The sequence below is a fragment of the Gymnoscopelus braueri genome (assembly GCF_963280865.1).
Source record: "Gymnoscopelus braueri genome assembly, chromosome: 11".
NCBI lineage: Eukaryota > Metazoa > Chordata > Actinopteri > Myctophiformes > Myctophidae > Gymnoscopelus > Gymnoscopelus braueri.
In genome coordinates, this window is record NC_137613.1 from 21862721 (window position 1) to 21886438 (window position 23718).

Below are 23718 nucleotides of genomic sequence, written 5' to 3' on the forward strand. Positions count from 1 at the left end.
AACACATAGCATCCCATAAATATCCATGAAGTTATTCACAGAATTAGGTCACTGTGCAATTCATTCACAATATATTTGACTTATTTGAACCATTCTTCAAATAACTTATTTGTCTCGATTTTAAGACTATATTCTAGAGTTTTACTCACCCGGTCAGTTTAGCAGCTGCGGTTCTCCAGAGTATTCAGGTTCTGAAGCCCCAAACTCACCGTTTCCAAGCAACACAACGCAACTGTCAACCCAAGCTTAATAATTAAAGTGCTATAGATAGGCCCGATAGGCCTACCTTCAAACGCTGATATGAACTATATAAAAACATTCATTCATCCAGCCATATACTTGCTGATGACGCCATGAATGAACACAATATAATAAATACGTAACAAATATTTATTGAATGATGCTGATCAATTTGAAACATCTCTATAAACGTTATGTATTATGCACCAGCTTGCAGCAATTCCCTGAAAAGGTTTTGTGATGTGAAATGTAATTAAAAACACTCAAGCAGGTTTCATACATAGAGTATTTAATCAAAACAATTAAATATGACAACCAAATAAAAAGGCTCAACTGGGACCAGGATCAGATAAGAGTTAAGACAAATAAGATCTTGACATACATACAATTATATATAAAAGTGACACAATTTCATAATCAGGCAAAACATAAGAGCACATTAATATACTGTGTAACCAAAGCATCGTTTTCATTACTTTTTGAATATGATATGCAGCCAACCACAGAGGTGTAGGGTTTGAAGATCTATTTTTGTGAGGAATCCCTTACATGGGACACGGGCACTCATGGGGGAGAGACACAACTCAACTACTGAATCATCTCATAATGCTGTCATACACCAACGGAACTCATAATGCTCATCAGATTCATCAAATACAAACGGCCCCTTTCAGAAACAACACAATTCAAATATCTTAACTTCTTTGAAAACAACAATATGGAGGATCACCACTTGCCACACACTCACAATGAGGTCCAGGTGTGCAGCAGGTAAATGAGTGGTTCATGCACAGCAATATGGGCTATTTCCTCCTCTTACTGTACTTTGCTCTGTAAACTTGCTTGGGGGGGGGGGGGGGGGGGGGCATGCATACATTCTGAGAAGGCTAGAGGTTCCAAACATGAGAAGGATACACATACATTGGCTACACCCCACTGTAATTTAGCCTGTTGACTTTAAAAGAGAAAAGTGTTATCAGATCATTATTATAGACTCGAAGAAGCCAGCTGTCAATGTAAGCCTGTGATGCAACAGCCGACTTCACAGAAATCTTACAGTATACTTTATGTCACTTTGTTATTGCTGCCCTGCCCACTCAAGATGAACACCTCAAACATCGCTCCTCGAGTCTACATCAGGAAAAAAAATTACACATAGCGCTTTATAGAGGGGTAAACATAAAAATGAACAATGCTCCAAATACATTTAATTACTAGTTACCTATGGGCCTTCATTTATAATTTGCTAATTGGTGGGTTGTGCTTCGAGTGCCCGTCCACTTAACCAATGGTTGGTCCTGTCAGCTCCAAACTGATCAGTTCTGCATATTTTTGTGTTCTTGGCATGTCAGAGGTATAACACACATACAAGCAGTACACACACACACACTCGCACCTTACAGTATTATCGTGCATGTATGTGTGTATATATATATATATATATATATATATACATACATACACATACATACACACACACGTAGACATGGGCGATTCACCCTAAATGTTTTGAATGTTAAGATTTCTTCTTTGATTTACTTGTTTTCAGCACCATGAGGAAAGGCACAGTCTAGAAAGTACGACTCTGTCCAAGGATGAACTTTCAACCCTCCTCCCAGGAATACCACAAAGCAAAACGCAGGCATAAAGTTTGACGTGTACTGTACAGTATTATATAGACATTGCAAAATATATTACGCCCCATTATAGGGTCAGTCAGATTTATTCTCTTCCCCGACAAGTTTTTCAAGAGATGATAAAACATAATTAATATTCATAGTAAGAGGGAGGTCTTCACAGGTCCTTAGGTTAGAGAATAAAACGCAGTAAGTAGCAGAGGAGGGGTGGAAGTTCATCTGTTCATTACATGACAACATAACCTTCTCTAAATATATATATAAAAAGCACAATCTCCACACAGAAGGTCAATGCAGCAACATGTCAGTTTCTGCTTCCACATAAGACAAGTAAACCTATTGCAATATCAAGTTTGGATAATAATTAGTGACTAGTACTACATTATTAATGTCATATTTCATTACAGCCATCATGGTTCCATATCTCGTATAGGATTTATGTTAGCAAAAATAAGTGGTGTGCATTCCATTAATATCTTTTAATATAAATATATCTCCATTCAGAATTTATAAATGCTTTTGAATGGTGTGAGGAAAAGGCATCTGATGTCCAGCACTGCAAGACGGGGCAAGGCCATTATTCTCAGCCTTACTTTCTACCACCTAGGCTATGGAGGTCAATTCCGTGGCAACATACTGTAAGTGGAGAATATTCCCATAAGGCTGTATAATTCAACATTATCCGTATGAGTGGGGTAGATGGCTAACTCTACACACCTGCCCGCACTGTTAACAACTTTCAACCTGGTGTGCCTATTTTGGGCATGTCAACTTTCAGAATTTTCCAAAAATAGCGAAAGGGCAACTGGATAAAAACAGGCCTGCAACCATCATTTGCTGATTTTCCAAGTCAAAACTAAATGCTGGTAATGTCTTGACATCAAGAAATCGTTTCGCTTCAAATTCACACACGCACACAAACACAGGGGTAACGGGAACAAACAGTAAAGGTATTTGTGTGTTTAAAATCCTATCACTTACACTGCGTCTAAGTATACACGCATCCCATAGTCTTAAGGAGAGAGTTTGCAGTTTTAATTCTAACGACCATTTAAATATTTCCCCGACACAGAAGGTCCAATCGCCTCCACATAATGTACACCTCAGCATCGGTGTTCTTAAACGCATGCATCCTGTTTAAGTGCAGTTAACTGTCATGTCCATAGTCTTTCTTTGCATGAATATATAACCTACATATTTGATGCAATATTAAATAAATGCTTTGTACGAAGTACGAACATCCTTAACCTTTAGTTATAGCAGCTAGTTTGGTTCTGATAACACGTGGCTAGTATAGCGCCCATTGTTACACTGCACCTCCTGCTTACACTATAAGGCTGTGAGAGGAGGGAGTAATCTAGGCAATTCCTCCACCAGGCACACTGGTTTGGTCCAAGTGGAACGTTAACGAAACGTTTTTTTTTTTTTATCTGGTGTATACTGTATGCACTGCAAGGCCATGAGAGACAATGCCCCATAGGGCTGGGTAAGCAATAGTGCTACACTGGCTTTTTGATATTGGCGATTTCAAGAGGTATCAAAAAGGTATCAATAAACTTCAAAATGTTGAATTCTTCAATCAGAGCTCTATTTCAATGTACACATCTATCTGTATTTTAATGTACTTATTTATAGAGAAGACGATGTAAACATGTAACACAGACGATGACTATTGCATGATGAAATATGCCTTGCATACAATAGAAAGCATCCTTTTTTCTTTACGGAATCAAATTCAATTAGATCGGTATTACAACAATGACCAACGATACCCAGCCCTAATGCCCTCTGATAACAAATGCAACAAAACTAGTTGATAAAAGTCTGAAGTGATTAACTTCCAACAGTGCAAACAGTTGAGTGCTACCAGATCCTTGTCTATCTGGTCATTCACATTTGTAACCACATGAGGTCAGTGGATCAATGTTGACACACTGCTTTATTCAGGTATGCTTCAAAGAGATTCTGAGACTGTTTGACTCGACGCATTAACGGAGGCACCCAAACCAACATGTTTCTAAAGCCTCCGAGTCCATATACACTCATAAATTAGGCTTAAACCTTCCACCTTACAAAATAGGTTCTCTCTCTATTGTCTCTAACCAAATCAGGCACTTTGTGTTCGCTCAACAGCTTTCCAATACCAGACACTGCAGTGCACTCTTAAAAAGGATGGATATTGTATATCTTGATTTGGGACATATTTATACATTTTCAGTACAACATCTGATAACGTTTGTTTCTTTAACCACTTTCAACCAGCTCACACTGCGCATGAGATTGCGGTAATTTTGGCCATGCGACACCATCGTACAACTAAGTATAAAACAGGGCTTAAGTGGTTAAGTATCACCAGCATGCGTTGTACTGAAGTTTACACAAATTATGCATTGCCCAAAACTAAACACACAGACCCTGTGTATGAAAAAAATAACACCCACACCTTTTTGAGAATGCACTACAAATCTATACACCAAATTTGCAGCACCACTCGTACTCATTAGAATGTCAAATACTGTACATTCTGCAATTCCAATTAATTGTCACTTGCCCCAAGTCAATCACACACAAACCCCCAACAGGAGGTGAACCGTCCTAGCAAATACCAACCCAAAACATCCACCACTGAACCAGCCCTGTCTGCATCAACACCTTATTGCACTGAAAGAGTTCATGACAATGCTATTGGTCAGTTCCTTATGGAGAAACTGAAAAAAGAAAACCCGTCGTCAAAGGTTAATAAATGATAGACTATTGGTAACTGTGCACTGTGCTCTATTGCTGAAAATGAATGTAATTAAAAAAAAAGAAGTCTCATAAATAGCAGGAGGAATAAAACACACAGGGAAAGTCTCTGATATAAAACTCTGTACCAAGCTAACTCTTCTTTAAGTGAGAGTTCTAAAAAGGTCTGTTGCGTGGCTGAGGGTTAGTAATCTAACAGTCTGCTACAGTATATGATTTCTCGCCTTTTCACTAAGGCATCAAACGTTACACAATCCCTAAAAACAATGGCTGTATGTGGCTCTATGTAAAAAAATAAAACAAGAAGGAAAAAAGAAGAGAAAAAAACCCCGAACATCATCTGCATTTCATTCATCGTTTGTATCGGTAGATATTACTGTAAGGAACCATTGGCTTAAAGGGAGAGAGTAAAGCCAGCTTATTGTTTGAGGGAAAACAGAGGGCTAAATTATGATTTATGAGCGTTTCTCAACCTGGTAGGCATCACCGCGGCCACGTGCTTTTCACTGAGCAGACAAAACACGCACATACTGTAATCAAACAAACGCAACAACGTCGTACAACGTACACCAGCATGATTTGCCCAAGTCACCATAAACCATGGAGCCAGAGCCTCAATGGGTCTGTTTGGTTCCACATGCTGCAAAAATAATTCATCTTTTATCTCTTGTTACTTTTCTATACTCAACTTTCTGAGGACCCCCCCCCACCCCCAACAAAACAAAACTTTGAGCTGGATAAAATCCATTATAAACAGACCAGATGGGGAGAGATGGATAGGTGGGGTAAGAGTGCAGAGACAATTGGCTGGTTTCATATTGCATATGTTTCTAAACCCCTCCTCCCCCTCCCCCTCCTCCTCCTTCTCCTCCTCCTCCTCCTCGTCTCTGGCTTTCTGAATGTCCTTTAGGGAGGCCTGGCATCCTCACGTTTCATTGGCCAACGTTGCCTCAGCACCAGGAGCTTCTGGGTGACAAAACAAGGGTGCTGAACCAACAGAACACTGAAAGTGACTGACTGGCTGGGTGGGGTGGGTGGGGTGCATCTCTGGAGGGGTCCGAGGGAAGAGCAGGAGCATTCAGGCGAAGTACATGGTCCTCAGTGTGTCATGGTGAATCTGAACAGCCTTGGCCAGAGTCGAGGGATCCCTGCCGTTACTCTGCGCAGATACATGGCTGCCCTCCGCACTGTGGCAGAGAGAGAGAGAGAGAGAGAGAGAGAGAGAGAGAGAGAGATGAGAGAGAGAGAGAGAGAGAGAGAGAGAGAGAGAGAGAGAGAGAGAGAGAGAGAGAGAGAGAGAGAGAGAGAGAGAGAGAGAGAGAGAGAGAGAGAGAGAGAGAGAGAGAGAGAATTCAGGATAAAAAAGAAAATAATCAGGGTTCTATTGTACTGCCATTTTGTTTTATTCATATCTTTTTCTCCCAATTTAGTCGTTATACCAATTCCCAATTGTCCACACACTTGTGTAGACCCTGTCAATGCTGACCCCTACAGTTCATGTGGGATGTTGCAGTTGCCAGCTGCTACTTTTCATCTGACAGTGAGGAGTTTCACTGGGCGGGAGTAACTCGTACGGAGGACCATGCTCATCCAGGCACCCTCACCAACCTGTAGGAGTCGCTAATGCAGTGACAAGAGATCCTTGGTCCCTGCCCAGCTTTCCATACTTGACCAAGGCCAATTGTGTTTACTGGAACACGTACTAGTGTACAGCGCCAGTGGATTGGAACCCCTACTCTCTGTCACATGGTGCTGCCATTTTAGTTGTATTGGCGATCAATAATAAATGCAATAATATTCCTGAAAAAAGGCAATGGAAAGGATGGGCAGTTATAATTACTTCAAAGAATAACATTCTTACATTTCCTTTCAGTACTTATTGTCTCTCATTATGGAGAGACAAGGGCCTCCCCTAACATGCTAAATAAAGTTTTTTTCCCCCCTCACCTGTCGTGCTCTTTGTCAACCAAGTGGTAGCGGGCGCGGAAGGCCACCAGGTGGGCATAGTAGGCGGGCGCAGGGATGGAAACGGAGCGCGTGCAGCGGACATAAGTGTGACACAGCTGGTAGGTGAGGAGCTGGAACTCATCAGCCGTGAACAGGTTATCATCCCACAGGACATGGTAGTGAGACGGCCGGCTCGTACCCTGAGGAAAAGGAGACAGAGAGAGGACAAAGAGAGAGAGTACAGTGAGAGAGAGGATAGAGGAAGAACGAGAGAGAGAGGACAGAGTGTGAGAGAGAGTAAGGGGTCTTGCAATCCCAATGGTGAAAGCTGTGTTGTTTGACCGGCGAAGTAATGGTGGATTTGGCCACGCCGCGAAGTACCCATATGTGTGTCTCAGAGAATTGTCCCCGAATTGTATCTAACTATCTTTCTAGACACGTTATCTTATCTTCTTATAAATGAGAGATGCACAACCCTAGCAATTATTAATCTCAAAATATTCCAGGGAACCACATTTTATTATACCGTTTGATTCTGACATCTTGGCTATTCCCAGCTCCAGCCGGTGATCAAGTGATACAGTACATGCATGTACATGCACAGAAACATACCTGTATTCCAGCGTGACTGCAGAGGTAAAAGTCAAACTCGTAGGGATGGGTGATGTCGGTGTCCACAGTGGTGCCAGCAGGAATGTTTCCACTTCGTCCAACCTGATAAAAGCATTTAAAAAAAGGGGCAATAGACAACATTCAGCCACTAGATATTGCACTTTTACAACACCTTGTTGCATAAGGTTTGCTATTTTCCTAGTCTCACGTAGCCAATCAACTATTCCACAAGCTCCGAATGCTATATAGAGTCTGGAAAATCTATTTTAAAATATCATAACATTTTATTTTAGAATTTCCATAAGCAGCAAGCTATATAAGCTTTGATTATTTTTATTAGGACAAATTTGCGCAACTGTAATGACGAAAAAGGAGCGGGGAGGAGGAGTCACATCTGTTTTATCCCCGGATAATTTTAAGAGCTTCTGTGCTCCAGACTGTGTGACAGAAGCATTTGAAGATTGTGGGAGGTCTGGCTCGTGAGACTACTATTTTCCTATCACCTCTATAAAGGCAGCAATCATGTAGTCTGCAACATTGTGTCACCATGGGTGCATCCCATATTTTGTGTAAAGGTAGCACTCCACAAAACAGACTAATCTGGACACCAACTCTACTACTCACCCGCTCATTGCGATCTGCACAGAAGAGGCGTGTGTGGTGGCGTTTCTGTACTACTATGTAGGTAATCCCGGGCTGATACTCCTTCTCCAGCATGATACAAGCCTCCCGGATGGCCAGCAGCTCATAATACAGCACCTGCATAGAGAAATACGCACAGAATCACATGAACACAACGGCGAACTGGTCTTAGTGAAGAACTTACAATTTCATAGTAAACAGTGATTTTCATTCAGTGCAAAGAGAGTGTGCAGATAAGCAAGACTAGCAAACATCACTCTGTCTAAAGTTTACACAGACAGAGAGTAGGCAGAGCTGTGGAGAGGCTAGCTATGCAAGGCTACCTCTACCGTAATCAGTCAGATGACATTGAAAACCAATGTTGTGCCGTAGGCACTACACAAATTTAAAAAAAAAGAACATTTGGGGGTTTTACTGACTAAATCTCCAAATAATCAGACAGATTACTAACATTGACTGTCCCCATGACATAAAAGAATCAGTCCTACTGCCCCCTAGAGGAATCTGTAGGGTACTTTGACAGTTCAATGTTGTGACCCAGTTAGTATTTAATATTCCATATAACATGGCAAAAAAACAAGACTATTTAGCCTGATATCTGTTTGAGTCAACTTGAAAGATTCTCAGTGAAAATAATAATAATAATAATAAAAACGTTGAGCATAAGTACATGTCTGAACTGGCCCTCTGAAACTCCATCCCTGTAGAAGATGATTCTAGTGGGCTTGTAGCGGGTCGACTTGTAGAACTGGATGAGCAGCTCTCTGACCATGGAGGCCAGGTCCTGGATAACCTCCTGTCTGGGCCTCTGGACCCGCACCGTGGCACAGTACCTGCTGGGATGGGCGTCCATACTCCCCACCACCTGACACAGAAACAAAGGGAAAGAGAGAGAAAGAAAGAGAAAATAAAGGCCAGACCGCACACAAAAGCAACTAGTCGCAACTCCTTGCAACAAAACAGTTTTAAGGCCAGTCCACACCAATGCACAACTCGCAACTGCCATTGGGGATAATGGTTGCAAGTAGTTGCATTGGTGTGGACTTTAAGACAGAACAGACATGCATGTATGATAATCAATGTTGATCTACGACAGGAGTTTGAAACAGAGGGTCAAAACTTAATGTAGTGGCGGCTGGCTGCAGACCAAAGACTATTCTGTCAGAGAATAAGGACAGCAATGTTTTATATAAATCAAGATTATTATTAATATGCGTCTTGTATTTGTCACTCAAAGTAACTTATTCAGTTTAATCAAAATAGATAAAATGCTGAATAGATGATGCTCTGCAACTTGCAAAATTGGGGGGAGGGCCGTCAGAAACTGCACACAAATATGAACAAAAAGAACAATGGTGCTTCCGTAGAAACTTGCAAGTAAGTGGTTCACTAAAAACTGATTTAACAAGACGTTTATACTATGTGATACAATGTGATGCTATGATAGAGGTGGTCGTGTGCACTGTGGGACAGTGAAACGATCTCTGGGGTAGAAAAGCGGTTGACAGAAGTCTCACCGCTGCAATAGAAGGCTTCTTCCCATCTCCAGCCGGTGGGTGAGTAACATCGGCACCAAGGAAGATGACTGGCTGCTGGAACACAGCGGGACTGGATGGTGGGTGGGAAGGAGACAAAGTCATCGTCATCAGAATTAAAAATGTTAGCCTATGATGTTGGCTGGTGTCAAATGTAAAATAATTTTAGTTAAGCACATTGTAAAGTTAAGAGACATAATTTATCAAAACCACTTGAAGTTACACTATGTAATTTAGTTTTTTACCAATCTGTATCGTAAAGCATGTTAATAGAATATAAGTATTTAGTCTCCCTGCTCTTCTATAGACCAATTATTTGTTTACTAACATTGAGACTGGACGCACAGGTGATTGTTTCACACAATCAATTCTCAACCTGTTGTTTCGGGGTGCGCTGGTTTCAGCACACCCCAACCCCCTCTTGTGTGTTGGCTAGTGAGGCGCGTCCTAGCGAGACCTGACAGAATGGGTTTCATTGCGCGCATACTGGTTGCGCGCATACTGGTTCTTATCAGTGTGACGTCGTCTGTTAAGGGGTCTATTGAGAAATTTAAATCCTGTGGTAGGGTATGACCACTACTGGTTGACAAGTGGTACTGCCTGAAGGTCAAAATTAAATTTCTCCCCTGAGCGAGCAGGCATGCTCTATTAGCTCAGTGGTAGAAATTTCAAGACTTGCGTGGGAGACCCGGATTCCCATCTTGGGTAGGACTGTGGAGCTATAGGCCCAATGTTATACTTTGCCGTGCGACGGTGTCACACAACAATAGCCAATCTACAAGCTCATACAGTACAACACGCTGTGGGCTTCAGGGCTTGTAATCTGCTATTTTTGCTGCCAGGTTGAAAATGCTTAAAATAACATTTCTGGGTGTTACCGTTGGTGTGGCACCAGGATGTTGTTGATGCCCCCCAGTTTCACATTGATCTTGAGGCAGAGGTTGGAGAGGGTCTGAGGAGATGTCTTCACCACATTCTTCACCTGGACACACTGAGTGGCCATGCCCAACAGGGTGTCTCCCACCCGCTTCACCTCAGCTGGAGAACACAATTAACAGTTTCATAAAGACCGTCTGGAGAACAGATGAACAGAGACTCATCTAGCTGTACACACGCCGAGTCAGCCCATGATTATTGTGTCATGACAGATGCCCGTTATGGATAACTGCTGTAAACATTTCATTGTCGATACATTTACATTCACTGTTGATAGTCTGTACATTATCCATATACCCACTGTTGTAGGCTGGCTGACTATTCGTTTATTGTATCAGTCTCATATCAACTGTTGATAGTCTGCACATACTGTATCCATTTAAAGGCGATAGATGTATGTTCATGCATATACTGCATTTACTGTTCATAGATTGTACAGTATATTATACTTATTTAGTGATAGCATAGATTGTCAATTCAGTCAGAACAAGTGCAGATCTAGGGCCAGACCCTCATTTTTATCACAATACTTTTACCTGTACCTATCCTGTGTTTCATGCTTACTGCCGTTGCTGCCATTACACCTGGATTTCCCAACAGGGATAAAAAGGCCTATCTCTCGATTATTGATCTATCCATCTTTCTACCTCTATCTCTCTCTCTCTCTATGTACACTTAGACGCGACATTACAAAGTCTATACCAGTTGTGCTATAAACACGCCCCCTTCTGTGGCCAACGCGGAAGTGCCTCTGCCTACACTGCGGGCTATTTCTTTAGCCCGTATAGTTTTGGACCGCGACGGAAGCGCGCCGTCTCAGGCGAACTTGAGCCACGTGAGGCACCACCGAGCGGGCTAAAGCGAGCGAGTTGCCGTGCCGAACGTTGCGAAGTTCGCTTGGGCCGACTCAGCACCGTTCGAGTTATGTACCGATATGGACAGAATAGTAAATCATGTTTTGGTGAGAGCGTTTGCCCAACTGCCACTCAAAGTGGCTAATGGCCAATCACAGTGGCCAATCATAGACAAGTGGTATAGATATTGCGATGACGCACCATAGACAGGGGTTTTTCCAGGCAGGATGACGATGATGAGCTGCAGTCCAGCGTATGTGTTCTTCAGGTGTCTGAACATGGGCTCCACGCTGTCTGCACCCTGGGCGTATTTACAGAAACACGGCTGGCCCTGGATTGGCATCCCAGCATCCTTAGAGATCTTTCGCAGCTGATCAGTGAAGCCCCTGGGAGAGATATGGGTGAGAGTAAGACAATACGCGGTACAACAATAACAAAGCAGTGCCAGTGTTTAGAGTCAGGTGGAAACTAGCAATAACTGGGATGCACACGCGTGTTGTTTACAAAGTTTCAAGAGTTTTGGAGTAACAAGAGGAATGGCAGACACGTTGTATTATATAGTATATTAGATAGTTATAATATATCGGGTTGTAACGCAGACGCCGAAAACTTCAGAAATCAAGCAGCAGCTGCTCTGACACCAAAAAAATAAACTTCTCGTCACAGATCAGCAGCCGCGGCTCGCCCAAAAAAGCCCAGAGGAGAAGGCTGCGGGCGAATTGGTAATCTACAAAGAGGAGGCAGTTGTTGACGGAGAAGACGACCCGGGGCAACGCAATAAGCCTCGCTTTCCATTGTTGGCAAACATAGCACGCAAGTACCATTGCATTTACGTAACCACGCACTGCATCTGAAAACTGCGGTAACGTGAGCAGCCAGCTTTCAACCAAGTTTCCCCCACGCTAAAACTGGATGTGCCAAATATGGCCATTCCTGTCTTATCTCTGTGTGGGTCTTTGGCCATCGACACAAAAGCAGGCAAAGATCCTGAAAGGGTGTTTCTGGCCAAGAATCTGTGAATTTCCCCCGCGGGAATAATAAAAGTCTATTTTAACACCTGGAGAAAGTCTAGATTAGGCTTTAAATTGTGTATTTGTGTGCACATTTTAGTTTGCCTTGTTATTTCTTATTTACACTTCATTTATGCATAGTAGTAATCGTTTTTTCTATTCGATGTTTACAGTCCCGTTTCATTTTCATTGTTTTGAGTAGGCTAGGCCTACCGATCTGTCAACGTTTTTTATTGAGAAAAAAAAAAGACTCAAGTGCGCACCTAAGTGGTCAAAACCAGTATTACGGTTGCACTGGGCATCAGTTGATATTTTATTAACCATTTCTAGGTGTTAATCTTATACTTACCTTATAATCTTAATCTAATAAGTGTCGCATCGCATTATGAGCTTGTATATATATATATTTTACATTTTGAAAAATGTAGGGCTCAAGTGAACTCACTTGAGTATCTCTTCGCGGCACTGCCTCTGTGTGGCAAAGCAGGCGATGGCCCACATCTTGATCTCTACGCCGGTGTGGAACTGCTTTCCTCTCATGTCCCACACCCCGTGACTGGGGGTGGCCACGGTGCGGTTCTGCAACGACAGTTCAGGGTTGGACTGCTGGGGCTGGTGGTCACACAGACACACACATACATACATACAGTACATACGTACGCACAGTACGGAACATACATGGACACAGGGACAGCTGATTGGGTTCAAAAGATAAGAGGACAGTGGAAATCAAAGCAGGCATGGACTAAAGATTAAGTACTTTACATTTTTCAGATTGGCTAATGTAAACAGATTACTGGTGTTATAGCAAGCTGATGAAGCAACTAATGAAATTGAGCATAACATTGCTCTGAAATGGAATGGTTATAAGTTGGAGTGTAGGAGATATAGTACACTGAAGAGAAAAATCGAAGTTGTCTGGATAATGAAAATTCACTCAAACAGGTCTTTTAAATTAGAATAAAATGTCCAAAGGACTCAAGACAGCATGCATGTAAAAAATAAAGAACGTTGTATAAACCACAAAGACATTCCAAACAAACGACCGAAAAGGACTGGAGTAAGAAATACGCAGAGAACAACAACAGGGGGGGCAAGAGGACAAGGACAAGAGATACTTGAGCAAAACAGTCAGTGACGACTGTGGTGTAGAGCTGAAGCAAAGCAAAAGTGAGGAAAAAACGTATACAGTAGATGCAAAAATAAAGGCTTTCCTTCAGTAGGCAAATGCCGTTCTGGCAGAGGTCTGGTAAACAACAGGTGCCAGAAACCTGCATTTAGCCCTTAAAGCAATGCAAAAACCTCAAATGGGACTTTAGAACGACATGATGCGGGTTACTTCTTGTGTATAAAAGTAGCCAGCACATGCCATGTAAATAATGTTAGATACTCTTTCATCATTATTTATTTCCAACTCGAGCCCTTGATAGGAGGCAAATCAGCCTCCTGTGACTCATCTTAATACACAATATAATTGGAGGGAAACCCTGCTGACACCAAAACACACACACAGAGGCACGTCAAAAGATACACATGCATTTGAAGCGTGATTTAAAGGGGAATGTACCATGAAGTGTTCAGAGCTCGTCCTGCCGCCATATTGCAGCATGGGGGCTGGCAGGACACGGCCTGTAACCTGAGCCATCTCGTCCCGCACGCGAAACTGGAACTCTTGGACGAAGGGGTCGGCCTCATAGTTTGCACTTCGAACCTAAAGTTCAGGGTGAGAAAAAGGATGGATGGGAGACAAAGATGAAGTAAAAGAAAAAGAAAAAGTATAAAAATAATAAACTTTCCAAAACAGAGTTACATCATTACAAAGATATGTAGACAATAATATTCCTCAAAGTATTAACTTAAGATGAGAAAGACACTTTAAAAAAATATATTATTATATTATTATTATATTCATTTATTTATACTGTTATACAAGCTCATAGCGTTGTGAGCTTGTAGACCTCCTATTTTTTTATACTTTTGAAATAGTTAAAATGTTGTTAAAACGTTCGCCTAAAGGGACGCCAGGCTGAAAGTGATAAAAAATATGATCTTAAAGAAATATCAACGCCTCTAAACAGCCGAGACATTAGTCATTAAAACAGAGAGGATGATCTGATTGGAAATGTATTGCATTGTAGATGTTCTTCCAGTCCACCAGGTGGTGTGCAGTACTCACCAGCCTGCTGATCTCTTCCTGTCTGTCTGGGGCAGAGCGAGCTGTGGCTTTGATCATAGTGGACGTCTGGTTATCTGTTAGCTTTTTAATGCAGCGCTGTCCTTGAACAATGTTGCACACCTGGAGCGTCGGAGGAACGTGGGTTAACACAAGAGGATCAGGAATAGTCATCAATATGCACGTAATGTATTAATTAATAAGCAGGATAAACAACATGGAATGGAGTTGGTTCTACTTTCATAGTGCTTTCCGGGCAGAGAGCTACTGTAAGTTGAACATTTTAAAAGCCAAAATTGTTGCATTTAATTTCAGTCACATGTACATTCATGTTACTAATCACCTGAGTGCACAATCTCTGTAGTCTTTAACTATAGATAGATAGGTGTAAGACACTGCCAACCATCAGAAAATAAGATTTGGAAACATGATCATGTATCTTAACACATTCATTGACTGTCAAAACTGTCAATACATCGAGCAGATTGATTGATTGACTGAATTAATGTATTAGTCAAAATTTTAAACAGCACGTGGTACAGTCAGACAAGGCTAAAAGGATAACACAAAAACGTCCTGGGGACTTGTTTCCATTGTGGTACTATATTCAATTCATCAACATAGCATAAAAATAGCACAAAAATACATGTCATCTACAAATGTTGATAACAGATGTAGTAGTTGCTGTTCTAAAACTCTTACCTCCAGGGGCAGATATGTGTGTTTCTGCTCCTGGCCCACCTGTAGACACGGGAGGTGGGGGTACTTCAGCTGTAGGTTGTATTTCTCCCTGAAGTACTGGGCTACAGTACGTTCCACTGTCTGACCATTCTCAAGTTGCAATGGAAATCTGAATGGTTCAAAGAAATGAGAACATGCAATATATTTAGCCATCACTATGCCCCATTTACTAATGGGGCTGCAATCCATCCCATAGACAGCCAAAAACATAATTGGACATGCCTGACAAAGACATTAAGTATAGTTCACAACATTTGTATTGAATAGCCATTAGCCTCGCCTTCCAGGGGCTGTATCAGTAGCATTTCTGACAGTCAAGAGTTTGTAAATCAATCAATGTCATGTGAATCAATCAATGTTTTATCTCCAAGAAACATCTGTTTGGGAATAATAAATTCAAAACATTGGCGACATTAAACGGATATTACACTTTGAAACATGTTTGGGGGTCATTTTAACGTCTACTCTGGCTTTTGTGAGCACCCCAGAGCCCAGACAGTTTTTTAAGTTGCTTGATTCAGTATTTAGATAATTTGACATTAAATTTATTACACATGCCCCCTTCCTATACAAACCCCCGTAACTTCAAACTCCATTTTAACCATGATAGATTCATCGAAACACACCCCCTCACTTATTAGAAGGACAATATCAGTCACAATAACCAAGGATGGTTGCACTATCCCTTTAACAAGTTGGGATGTAAACATTGGTGGTAATGACTTTTACTTGGAACGCTACTAAAGTAGCCCCTGGAAAGCTAGGCTAATTGCAATTCAATCATCCCATAGACAGCCAAAAACATAATTGGACATGCCTGACAAAGACATTAAGTATAGTTCACAACATTTGTATTGAATAGCCATTAGCCTCGCCTTCCAGGGGCTGTATCAGTAGCATTTCTGACAGTCAAGAGTTTGTAAATCAATCAATGTCATGTGAATCAATCAATGTTTTATCTCCAAGAAACATCTGTTTGGGAATAATAAATTCAAAACATTGGCGACATTAAACGGATATTACACTTTGAAACATGTTTGGGGGTCATTTTAACGTCTACTCTGGCTTTTGTGAGCACCCCAGAGCCCAGACAGTTTTTTAAGTTGCTTGATTCAGTATTTAGATAATTTGACATTAAATTTATTACACATGCCCCCTTCCTATACAAACCCCCGTAACTTCAAACTCCATTTTAACCATGATAGATTCATCGAAACACACCCCCTCACTTATTAGAAGGACAATATCAGTCACAATAACCAAGGATGGTTGCACTATCCCTTTAACAAGTTGGGATGTAAACATTGGTGGTAATGACTTTTACTTGGAACGCTACTAAAGTAGCCCCTGGAAAGCTAGGCTAATTGCAATTCAATCAATCCACATTTTGAAAACTATGCTACATTTTCCCTCAACGTTGAATACAATTTCAAGTCACAAAGCTAAAGGTAGGTGTGTTTTTGTGTGACTAGATTTGTCAGGCATGGTCAATTTAGGTTTTTATTCCGTTGGATTGCAGTCCCATTACTAAATAGGACTGCATCATTTCAGCTAGGAGATAAACAAACTTCTACTGAAAACAAAACAACTACAACTAACAGCAGCCACTAACTGAGGCATATTGTATAGAGTAGAGACACATACGTTTGGTGACTGGCAGGGCGTCGAGTCACATTGCACACCCTGTATTTCCTACGCATAGTTCCACAGTGGGTCACCTCCACCTTCAGACCTGAGGAGGCACCAGTGAGAGCAGTTATCACAGTGTAACAAGAATAGAATATTCATCCATTAGCCTATACACTAAAAAGTATTTACCTTTTTTTTTAGAATTTGCTTTATAAATGATCATATTTAAGGAGAGCAGTTGTGGAGAAACCTTTATTCAACTAAAAACTAAGTAACTAACCAACTAACTACCTACCTACCTACCTACCTACCTACCTATAGCACAAACTAACTAGTGTATTAAGCTAAAAAGATATTGAGACACATAGTAGTAGTAGTGTAGTGACAATTGTACTGCCTTGAGTAAAACTTGTGCTTAAACGCAATGTGAAAACAGTGACACAGAGAGCCTGTTGTTGACATTCTTGTCTCTCACTGACAGAGAGATTGACACATACCTTTGATCTCTTTGGTGAACTTGACCCTGTGAGAGTCTGTGAGGGGGCGGGGCTGTTCATCAATGTTGTGAATATCAAGGACCTCACACATGAACTGGATGACTGGCTGGGCTTTGTAGAACGCTGTGGCTGAAACTAAACACAGAGAGGCCAAAGGTTACATTGTCACATTAAAACAAGGATGCATCAAGTTTTATCGTTTCTTATTTCAGTCACGCTAACCATCGATGTTGAGCATCATCTTCCACATGGCGGGCCGTACTGACTGATGGAATCCAAACCAGACCTCCCTTCCCCCGCCCAGCGGGTGGTCATAGCCCTCTGGGGAGGAGAAGAAAGAGCGGCCCACTGGGGTGTACCTGGGAGGGAAGAGACGGTGGCTGGGTTACATTATGTTCGATACATTTAGTCTGATGATTGTATTTCCCCCCCCCCCCCCGACACCTGGTATGATCTGGTGTAGTGTCGTAGACACTGCCAGGGTTAGGAGTTACCATGTAGCTCAATGGTTAGGAACAGATGGTGGCTGGGTCATGTACATTTAGCCTTATCACAACATTTAATACCTGATGTGATCTCCCAAGTGTGGTTCAGTGGGTAGAGCACAGAGATAACACTGTGACAGGAGTTTCAATTTCCATGTATCATTAAGCGGGTAGGACATGCCACAGTTATAAGATGACCATATTTTCAAACTGGCACCCATAACCACTCATGCCCTATTTCAAAAATAGCGAAAACAGCAGGTCTACAAGCTCACATCGTAGCTTGTAGACCTAGCGTGTGATTATGTGGTTGTGAGCTTGTAGATCTGCTATTTTCACTCGTTTTTACTTATTTTTTAAATTAACTTTTTTATTGCCTACCGTTTACATCAGGATAGGGGACACTTATTTAATTGCTTAGCACACCTAGAGACTGCACCTTTCAACAAAACATAGCATGATAAACATCTACGCGCCCATTATTTTAATTGTGGTGGAAAATGGCACAATTTGGTAGTGAACGTTGAAAACGAGTTTTACAGTTATTTGACGGGACTCAGACATCCAGCTTCAAATGGGGACAATCCCAGCCAAACCAGACGTCTGGTCATCGTACACAGTTAGGCATTTGGTTCCCCACTTAAAAGCATCCATCCACCAAATGGCTTCTGTAATGTTATGTGCGAGTACAGTCTGGTAGGGAAATGCTGAATAATAAAATAACGGCGCAAGACAGACATCTACCATCCTATCCTTGGTTCACGTTTCACAGCCAGACAGCTAACCAGCAGGAGTTACCGTGCTCATGTTTAATTCAGTACAACATTGATCGTAAATCTTCTCCAGTCAACTATTTGAGATTGAGAAAGATAAGGGGATACAGATATGCAACTACCATCTGGTTGTCTGCGAGATAAAGCCAACATGCCAGCAAAATTACTGCTTTCGTAATGCCTGTTAACATTAAAAAGTTACCAATTCTTTGCATTCAACATACTGATGAAAACAAGACAGACAATTATGTAGAAGGTTGTTGATTAACTAAAAATGTCTGACCTGGGTGGCAATATATTATTAGTATTTTTGAGGCGATATTAAAAAAATCAATCACACTTTAACATTTAAGTTCGCGACGCGAAAAAGCGATACGGAAAAAAGTTGTTGGGGAAAAAGATCACTGTAGAGTACGAGAGTTTATGAAGAGGAAACGACTCACTTCATGGAGGGCAGGTGTCGGAGGACAACGTCCACAGCATGGACAGGGTTGGTGCTGAGGGGCTTCTCCAGGTCTACGGATTCAGGAATTCCAGTTCGGCCCGTCAGGACCTCGTGCAGCATGTGCCAGCTGACCAGTGACACAAATTTGATGGAGACTTTGAAGGGCCTGTCCTTACCCCCCTCACCAGGCAGGGTGACATCCAGATCCACCTGGAGGTTTTATAGAGTTTTGAGGTTAGCCTGTGCGTGCGTATGCATGCGTGTCTTCTTATCACTGATTTGAAAACAATTCCTCTCTTCGCCGGACTAAATGGGGAGTTAAATAATTAGTTAAATAAAAACTTTTAAAAACAATCCAGCAGCTTCATGTGTAACCACCGCTTTATTTGCTGTTGAACACAGCGCTCGATTCTTGTGATGCTTTGCAAAAAGTGCTTTAGTTTTAATGTATATCCTTACCCCGGCACTTGCAACAGGCAGCGGGTTAGCAGTATAAAGGCTCCTCTTCCCATCATAGACTGGCCTACGGTCCCCAAAGATGGTCACCTTGAAGTGCTGCACCATGGAATCCACCACCTCCCTAGTGAAAATAAAAGAGGAAAAGTTGAGATTCTAAATCAAAACACCATACAGTATATAGGCTGGATTCATACAACAACAACTCCACAATATGTTGGTTTAAAATAAGAAGCAAGTGAAGACACCTGACTTGTTGCTAGTTAGCGTTGCAAGAGTTTAGATGTTAGATAGCTAGAGGTTGATTTCCCAAGTCATGGAAATATGAAAATGACATGACAATGGTGAATACAATTAACCTCCTGTTTGGACAGAAGAAGTATTAAGCCTTTAGTGCAAGACCAGGATTTGGAACCATTCACTGGCACTCAGCTCAATAACTATAACTAACCCCCCTCAGCCTGTCTAGTGTGTGAGTAGAGTGTCTGCACTGGTACCTGTTGACACGCCGTGGACATTTCTCCGGCTTGATGTCGACCTCATACAGGTAGACGTCAATCTTTGGGATGTCCACTTGGAAGCAGTTGGCCAGCAGCTTGATGGGCTTCCCCACAGTGCCATAGCCAGGTCTCCGTGGCAACGCAAATGAGAAGGCTGGGGCCGCTGGGGCCCCTTCGGCTCCTGTATGAAACATGATTTAAAGAAAATAAATGAATACATAAAATATACATATATATGGGCCACTGTATAACCATCTTCAGTTACATACAAACCTCAGCATTAATATCTATTAATTCACGAAACCAGTGTGTGTGTATGTGTTTGTCTGTCCTGGGCATAACTTGAGCAAGGTCCCACTGAACGACCTCAAACTTGGTGCTCCTGTCCCATTTGACCCGGGGTTTGCCTTGCAGTGCCGAGTGACAACTTGATCAGACCACGAATATCTATATCCGTCTGTCCGACGGTCTGCGGAATCGCTGTGTTTGGCCAACCCGACCAGTCGGCTTTAATGATTAGCTGAGCTTTGTGTCACGTTTCTGCCGCATAGCCAATAGAAGTGTGCAGTGTAACAAATAACTAGACGAGCACCGGCCTACTCAAGAGGCCATGCAAGTCAGAACGATGAAATTCGGGAATACACACCGCACCTTTTGAGGGTCAGTATCCAACATGATGAACAGTCTGTCACTGTTAAGTGTGTATATTCACACTGCTAGATGCATCCTTACTCCAGTCTGTGATCATTCACACAGCGGAGGGGGCAAGCCTTAAGTTCCACATTTCAAACCAGGCCAGAATTTTTGGAGGAAAACAAAGGCAGTTTGGGGAGGAAGGAAGTGGCTGATAAGAAAGAAAGTTCAAAGAGGGAGGAGAGTGGGGGCAGCTACAGTCAAACCTATTTAACTTTGTTTCACATTTGATTGAAGAAAATAAAAAGTGACGAAAGTGGAAGAAAGAGACCAAGGCTTTTTTTCCACGTGAATGTGCAATCACATTTTGGTGACATTTTGAACCAGTACCAGCTCTAGATCATAATTACCAGCACATTCATTGAGAGACGTGAGAATTTAGTGGGTGTAGCGCCACACCACCAATTTTCTACCAATTTCCATAAATGCCTAAACTGTAAACTTCTCTGTCAAACAGTGACATCACTCAACCACAAGCTCCCCACAGTTATGAGTCAAAAAAGCAGCCACCACCACACAGTACTTCCAGTACATGACATGGTGACATACAGTAGATGTGGGTGCATTGCATTGTACACCGTTCTTGTCACTCTTGTGTCATGCATACACTTCCACTGGGCTTGTGGCAGTGGGTAACAGTATCAAGGGCTGACCCTTCTGCAAGAAGCAGGTGTTACTCAGTGACATTGTACTTTCGGCTGCTGCGTCCCCTTGTGGCACTTTTGCTCCCAATGTGTCGTTGCCGTGCCAATGGCTCCCATGTGGCTGCTGATTCACCATGGCAACTAAAGGCATGCTGACAAGAAGGGGGAAAACAGGTGCATCCAGATTTACCTTGCTTAGCTTTGGAGGCCTGAGAAAATAGTCTAAAAATGCTAAAGCAAAAAAAAAAGACTAAAAGACAACTAAATATAAAATGATACTAGATCTTCTTTGGCCTATCATGTGAGAAATATGCTAATATGCTAACATGCAACAACACAGTTACTCTACTGCAATACTTCTACAAAGAAACATCTGCACGGAATGGAGTGGGCATAAGTGGAAGATTTGCATTATCTTGCACTGCCTGTCATAATGCCTGACACCCACACACACCTTAAAATGATCCCAAGCGCTCTTGTAGAATAGAGCGCCAACAAGTCAATTCTAGTCTGATCGGTTTAGCTGAAATAAAGGTTGTGCGATCATAGAACAGTGAATAATGAAAAAAGCCATAAAAGTTAGACTCCAGTGTCCAGTCCTCACACAAACAATAGAAGCTTCACCATGTTCGTTGTCTGCATTTGGCTGAAACAGTCAACCCTGTTAGCTGCCACAAAGTTCAATAATATACAAGAACAATCTATGACACCTCACGCGTTAAGCTTGCCTTGGGTTAAAAGTAAATTGACTTTACTAGTAAACATGCTAAATAGATTTTTTACAAACGGAAACCACATGAACTGAAAAAAGAAGAAAAAAAACCTATTCAATAGTTAGTGTAACCATGACAGCAGCTGGTATGAAAGGCTTCCAAATGCAGCAAGTGCAACACAAATACACACACCTCCCCCAAATGTGAAGACTGACTGACTGTCCACAGGACACAGCCCGTCTCTAAGCTGGACTTCAGGCACCACACCTGACAGGATCAACACCTGCTTCTGACAGCCGCCAACGAATGACGTTGGCGAGCGAGACCGGTTAGAAACTGGAGCACACACACACACAGAGGGCGCACAAGTGACCGGCAAAAACCACAGAGAGGATCAGTCAATATGAAGCCCCATATTGACTTACTGGATAGGGGAGGGGAGGGGAAGGGGGGTAATTAAAGATGTTTGAGCTGTAACGTTACTGCATATATGTATCAGAGGTCTTCTACCTCTCGATTCACACCATATTGGAGACTTGTGTGAGCATTACACTGATACTACTACACAGTACACTCAATTACACTGATACTACTACACAGTACACTCAATACTCGGCTTTCAAGAGTGTCTTCTTGTCCATTTGTAACTCTGAGGGTTATCAAATGGACCCAATTTGGTTACACTTGTAACACTCTCAGACACAGGAGTTAACACTCAGGATTTTTACAGTGTACTGACTGAGGTTCTTCTCAGTTCTCACCTGATGTTCCGATTTCCATTCATGAGGTCTGTGTCGGGACACCCCGGCTCTCAGTGATCGGATCCCTCTCTGGACCGAGTTTAACTTTTATTAGTCCACCTGTCAACTTAGTCAACCTCAACTCCCCGCTGTTGTTGTGGACCCGGCGGGCCGCTTGGGGGGTCCTCCTCCACTTATCCCGGAGGTCCTTCTCTTTCCCTTTTTGCCCCCGCAACTGACAGACAGCAGAAAGTTGGAAACACAGATAATAACACCCTCTTCTGTTCGCCGAAGCTCCTTCCGTTTCTGCTGAAAGACAGACAGACAAATGGCATAATGTGTAGTTTGTTGCGGACATTGTGACAGCCGAGAGACGGAGTTTTGGTGCATTTGTATTAATGTTAGCAGACGGCGTTAGCTTAGCCGACAACTAGCGACCTACAGACATCGGGTAACCGGAACACTCGCCCCTAAACACGCTCGCCCCGTTTTATTTTCGCGGATCGCTTGCTTCTTGTAGTCTTGCATTTGTTTTACTGAGGATAAGGTTAGAAATAACAAGTTTAGGGTTAGGCATAGTTTACTGAGGTTAAGTTTAAGAATACGGTTGGGTTTAGGCATAGTTTACTGAGATTACGTTTAGGAATAAGGTTAGGGTTAGGCATAGTTTTACTGAGGTTACGTTTAGAAATACCAGGTGGCGACCGTTCCGTTCCGAGGTCTCCCGATTTACCCCGGGGGCGACTGTGTTTTGGGGCGAGCGTTTTGGTATTCCAGACATCCAGACCGACATGGATGATGTGTACCTGCTACTGGGTCAGTGGATCCGTCCTCCACACCGGGTCAACTACTCGTTTTCTCGGTAAAGAGGAGCTTCGATCCTCCGGCGTCCTCCGATCCTCGCGTTCTGTGGGAGATAAACGTACCGGTGTGAAGCTTCACTACTGTCCGCCCTCTCTCTCTCTAACTCTGTCTCTCTCTCTCTCCCTCCTCCGCCGAGGGAAACCCGTCAGGAAATACCAACCGCACGAAACAACGTCACTTCCCATCACGATCGTGTTTATTTATTTA

General features: G+C 42.4%; 1 protein-coding gene across 3 annotated transcripts; it reads right to left on the reverse strand.

Annotated features, from left to right (window-relative positions):
• Positions 1 to 508: 508 nt before the first annotated feature.
• Positions 509 to 23686, reverse strand: ago3b (argonaute RISC catalytic component 3b). 3 transcript variants are annotated; one of them, XM_080443124.1, is made up of 20 exons: positions 23454 to 23686; positions 22669 to 22953; positions 19855 to 20038; positions 19361 to 19481; positions 18900 to 19111; positions 17421 to 17557; positions 17199 to 17333; positions 16717 to 16804; positions 15034 to 15181; positions 14335 to 14454; positions 13726 to 13869; positions 12604 to 12737; positions 11350 to 11534; positions 10237 to 10396; positions 9341 to 9431; positions 8494 to 8688; positions 7806 to 7940; positions 7182 to 7283; positions 6570 to 6769; positions 509 to 5809 (listed from the first exon to the last, which is right to left on the reverse strand). In XM_080443124.1, the coding sequence occupies exons 2-20, from the start codon at positions 22685 to 22687 to the stop codon at positions 5701 to 5703; spliced, it is 2619 nt and encodes an 872-aa protein (XP_080299250.1). In that variant the 5' UTR covers positions 22688 to 22953; positions 23454 to 23686; the 3' UTR covers positions 509 to 5700. The 3 variants fall into 3 exon arrangements, with proteins under 3 accessions (XP_080299250.1, XP_080299248.1, XP_080299249.1); XM_080443122.1 differs by having other exon boundaries at positions 12604 to 12770; XM_080443123.1 differs by having other exon boundaries at positions 12604 to 12770; positions 22669 to 22956.
• Positions 23687 to 23718: the final 32 nt, after the last annotated feature.